This window comes from Ochotona curzoniae, unplaced genomic scaffold (assembly GCF_017591425.1).
Source record: "Ochotona curzoniae isolate NIBS_2020 unplaced genomic scaffold, NIBS_Ocur_1.0 contig_832, whole genome shotgun sequence".
Taxonomy (NCBI): Eukaryota; Metazoa; Chordata; class Mammalia; order Lagomorpha; family Ochotonidae; genus Ochotona; species Ochotona curzoniae.
The window spans coordinates 5709149-5714120 of record NW_024466580.1 but is presented as its reverse complement, the minus strand read 5'-3'; the positions used below and the strand labels follow the sequence as shown (position 1 = coordinate 5714120).

The following is a 4972-nucleotide window of genomic DNA, read 5'->3' as shown; positions in this document are numbered from 1 at the left end:
CTGGATAGGGCGGGTAAGCCCCTTTGAGGTCCCAGCTCCCATTTGATGACACATGTTCAGGGAAGACACCTCTGCCATGGTCTCTGTGATGCCGCTGCAAAGTCCAGGGAAGACCCTGGATGCACACAGCCCCTCTCATCACCACGCTCCTCAGAGCTGGCCACTTACAGAGGCTCTCTTCCTTCCGCCCCTCATCTCTCGAGCAAGCAATAATGTAGAGGCATTGAGGCCCTTCTATACATGACAGTCGCCCAGATCTTAATTAGACTACTGGAACATGAGTCAACCTAAGTCTGGGATGAATAAAACAAGTCAAAAATCTCTATAGCAACAGAAATAAATCGGGAAGTTCAAAGGGAATCAGGACCAGGGAAAATGCTGACTATAAGAATCCATCTCCAAGTGCCCTTTTTCTGAAGGGTGAAAAGAGATATCTGATGGCTTTTATAATATGCGATGCAGTCATTACAGTGGTGTGGCCCACCTTTAGCCATCCCAGGGCCCCTTTGTTCAGATGCCACTGGGAGAATGTCCCTGCCTTGAGATGATAAGTCTGCTTTAGGTGCCAGCCTTAACCAAAGGCAAGCTGGCCTGCTGGAACTCCCTGCTTCTGACCCATCTATTTTGGTTCTGTCACACCTTCCTCACCACAGGCTTCGTGTTCTTGGGCTGCTTTGGAGATCCAGGCACCCTTTAGAATATCCAATTACCTGTCAAAAGCCCCAAATCCTGAGAGCTTTATTGGATAAACATTAATGCCTGCTAGTGGGACTTCGCTTTAAAGGGGAGACTCTAACTGCACAGTGCCTAGATCCTAACAAAGACATATTTGGAATCAGGACAAACTTCCCTAAGGAACTCAGAAATAAATACCAATCAGAAGGATTTCAGTTGCTCAGCTCTCTTAGCAGTCAAGGGAATGGATGGCTTACGAATGTTCCACTTCCAGCAAGCCCCAAGCATGCTGCCAACCAACAGAACAGACCAAAAGGAGTGTGTACTGACATGAATGACTTGAATCAATATATCTCTCTCCCCGCAGTTCATAAAGAGCTACAAAGCCATCAGACCTCAGGACCAAGGGCCAGCCGAGGATTTCAGCTCCCATGGCTTTGTGATACCCGATTCCATTTAACTTTATCAGCAAATTAAATTGTGATGCCAGAGCCCGGACAGAGCAATCGTCTGTGTGGGCTGGTTGGGCCAACTGTTCAAGCTGCTAACAAAGTGTGTAACCCTAAACGCATGAGCCTTTTCACTGGTCTTGGTCAGAAGTGCCACAGTGTATTAGCATGTATGCCAACTCCACTCCCAAGTGCAGAAAAATAAACCCAGCCATACAGACAACTGCCAGCAGTTGCCACTGGATATGTCCAGGCTCACCCTGGAGAGATTTAATGGAGGTGTACAGGAAAGGGTGGGTCTGCAGCTGAGGTCATTTCCTCCTGAGCAGTCAAAACAACAACTGTATCCTATCTACCCCCTTCTCACCTGTCCTTCCCCATCCGGGACACATCTCACCTTTAGCAAGAGAATTTTTCCCAGTTGGCTATCACTGTTGACAGACACTTTGGAAAACGGCATGCAGTTTCAGAAATTTAATTTTAATCAATAGAAACATTTGATTCTCAAGCATCCTTGAGTACCTTTTTTTTGTTTGTTTCCCAAGGTACATTCAAAATAATGTAGGCAGGGAACTGAACAAGACATTCACAGCAAAATCTTCCCAAAGGGCAATCTTTTCATTAAAACGATGCCTTTCAGGAAGATGTGGCATGGGTTGCCCAAGAAAAGAAGACACAGAGGTGTCCTCAGTGTGAAGCCACATCCCAGTCTTCTCCTTCCCACTTCTCCTTTGAATCACTTTTGTGGACAAACACTAGGCGGAGAACACACAGGACTTCTCTCCGAAGCAGCAGCAGTGTAGCGTCTTCCGGTCTCACACTGCACCTTCCGAGTTTTCATTGATGACTTGGAAGAGCGAGAAATGCTGTTGTAACAGATGTGCAGCACTTCAGCCTTCCAGTACAGAATGAAGAAGTGTCCTCTGCACTCTCAGCTCAATCCTTCCTGGCTTAGAGAACAGTATTCATCAACATTTTAGAATGCAGATGCAGGCTCCATCTAAGGGTCCACTTGAGATCATTTGGACCAAAACTCAGCAGAGGCTGCAGCATCTGGATATTGTAGAGCAGGTGCTGCTCTGGCATCTTCCTCTCTATCTCGCAGATGAAGGGTGCAGAGTCCCTGGCCTGTGCCTTGCCAGGTACTTCTTGAAACATACATGTTACAGACTAAGACAAAGCCTGCAGATACCAAGGCTGCAAAAGCTTCAAGACTTTCAAGTCCTGCTTCAAGTGGTGGTCTTTTCTGGAGACCAGTCAGCTAGTTCATCAACCCCCAATACAGGGTACCATTTTCCCATTGTTAGAAGTCACTGTTGAAATGCTGTCTTTCTCATCAGTAGGCTCCAAGGAAGAATGCAGTATTCCCCTGATCCTATGCAAAGCTCAGAACTCAGCAAGTTTCATGGAAAATTCAAGGAATATCTTATCTGACCTGTTCATGAAACTGGTTTTTTTTTTGTTTATTTGTTTTTTATTTTGTTTTTCATTCCCAGAAATTCTGCCCGATTCCATGGTCAAGATCCAAGCGAGTGCATATAGTTTCCGTAAGCCAGTTTCTTACAAATGCATTGCATGTTCCAATCTAGTAGCTTTGAAAGCTGCCAGCCTTGCAGGATCACATTTACCAGGGGTCATAGTGCTGATAGATTTTCAAGACTTTTATCCTACTTTCTTACCCCTAAATTGTTGATTGCTTTGTAATACTTCTGGGCACTAGTTACTCTAAAGATTCAGTGTTGCTCGAATTGAAAAGCTCCTGCTACATTTGAGTGTCATCAGTTTCATTGACTTCTGACAAGGTAAAGCTGGGGTTGTCGTAGCCTGTCTTGATCCTGCCTCTCCCGTCTTTCTCATTGTAAAGACACATGGCACAGTGAGGGGTCTCCACTTCCACAGTCTTGCTAAAGTTATGAAAATCCACTCGGTATTTCCCTTCCTTGGTCTTGGACACTATGGGAGCAAAGCGGTATCCCCAAAGCACCTCCTCTGGGACATAAGATGTCCGCACTTGGCAGGTGGCACTGGTTGATTCCACTGTGCCATCTAAAAACACCACTAATTCAAAGTCCTGCTGGGGGAGTGTTTCTGCTGCCATGTGGAAGAAGGGGCTGTTGTGATCAATGACGTGATAAACTGTCAGTGGGGAGATGAAGAATAAATTTTCATTGCCAGCATCGACCAGGAAGTTAATATTGGTCTGATCCAAAATGATGGTCTCCCCTTCAGGGGTCACTGTGGTCTTCAGAAGCTTCCCATAGATGTGGCTGCTAATAAGAAGGCTCTTCCTTAGATTAGCCACTCGGATCAGGAGGCAAAGCTTCCCACCTCGCTTGCTGATCACTGCGTTTTTGCTGAAGGTAATGGTCTTGGCACGTTTCTTAGGCCTGGAGATCTTGGCTAAGATGGCTCCACACATGAAAGAGTTGATGATAACCCCAAGTATAGACTGGAAGATAAGCAGAAAAATGGCAGTGGCACATTGTTCTGTCACACACCTGAATCCATACCCAATGGTCACTTGTGTTTCTAGAGAAAACAGGAATGCTGCAGTCATGCCATTGATGTTTTCCACACAGGGGGTGTGATTGGCAGGAGGATGGAACTCTGGGAGGTCCTTGTGCGCATAGGCGACCACATACCACAGAAGACCAAAGAGGAACCAGCTCCCCAAGAAGGCTGTGATGAAAACGGTCATTTTATATCGCCATTTGAGGTCAAGCACAGTTGTCCAGATGTCCACAAAGAATATAAGCCGTGACTGTGCCTCCACATTGCCAAACTCTATGTTGCACCTTCCATCCTTGGAGACCAGCCTTGCCCTTTGCCGAGAACGCCGGAAGAGGTGCATGACAAACCATTTCCGAAAATGTTTAAACATCCTTTCTGTCAACACCCTGGTCTGAAAACACATAAAAAAGGAGAAAGATTATGTTTATAGCAGTGGTCAACTAGGTGACTCACATAAAAGCCTGGCTCCATGTGAAAAGATCATTCAATGCTATCTGGGTTACTGATCATTTGGGCAAACAGACAAATTTATTCTGGAGACCACATGCTATTTCCAATAGAAACTTTCCACTGAAATACCATATTACTTAGATATAAAGAGGTAAAATAATCACAGAGCGATAGAAATGGAGGAAACAAAGACATCCTATATTCAATGTTTTCCTGACTTCAATCATCAAACACACATCCTTAAAATACTTGTGTAACCAATTATGAGCTGTATTTTCATTTTTCTGATAGGATTCTTCAAACCAAATCCATTTCATCTTTAATAAACTTAATCTAATACTAAGGCAGACAATTTTGTGAAATCACAACCTTCCTTAAAGTACTACTTGCATCTTAATAATATAGAAAAATAAAGAATGGAAAAAGGAATCATGCTTCAGGATACTTACTAAATCATCCTGTATACTCCTCTTGGTGTTCATGGATCAGAGATATCTTTATCTGACTCAGTACCCTTATTTATCAAATGAGGGAATTGAGACTTCAAAAATTTAAGTGAGTTATCCAAAGTCATGTACCTACCAAGTGGTAGATAGCAATAAAGCTATCTACCAAAGCTCCCTCCATCCGGTGCAAGGCAACTTTCATCACACTATGACTCGACTATCAAGCTTCCTATTTCTAGGGGCCAGCACAATGGCTCTACTGGCTAATCCTCCATCTGCAAACACTGGCGTCCCATATGAACACTGTTTTGAGTCCCAATTAATCCACTTCACATCCAGCTCCCTGCTTATGGCTTGGGAAAGCAGTGGAGGATGATCCAAAGTCTTGGGATTCTGCACCACGAGAGAGACCTGGAAGAGGCTCTTGGCTCCTGGTTTCAG

The 4972-nt window shown here is 44.6% G+C and overlaps 1 protein-coding gene across 1 annotated transcript; it reads right to left on the bottom strand.

Annotated features, from left to right (window-relative positions):
- Window positions 1-1655: 1655 nt before the first annotated feature.
- Window positions 1656-4615, bottom strand: KCNJ1 (potassium inwardly rectifying channel subfamily J member 1). The gene is made up of 2 exons (XM_040992643.1): window positions 4535-4615; window positions 1656-4026 (listed from the first exon to the last, which is right to left on the bottom strand). The coding sequence occupies exons 1-2, from the start codon at window positions 4565-4567 to the stop codon at window positions 2887-2889; spliced, it is 1173 nt and encodes a 390-aa protein (XP_040848577.1). The 5' UTR covers window positions 4568-4615; the 3' UTR covers window positions 1656-2886.
- Between the last annotated feature and the right edge of the window lie 357 nt (window positions 4616-4972).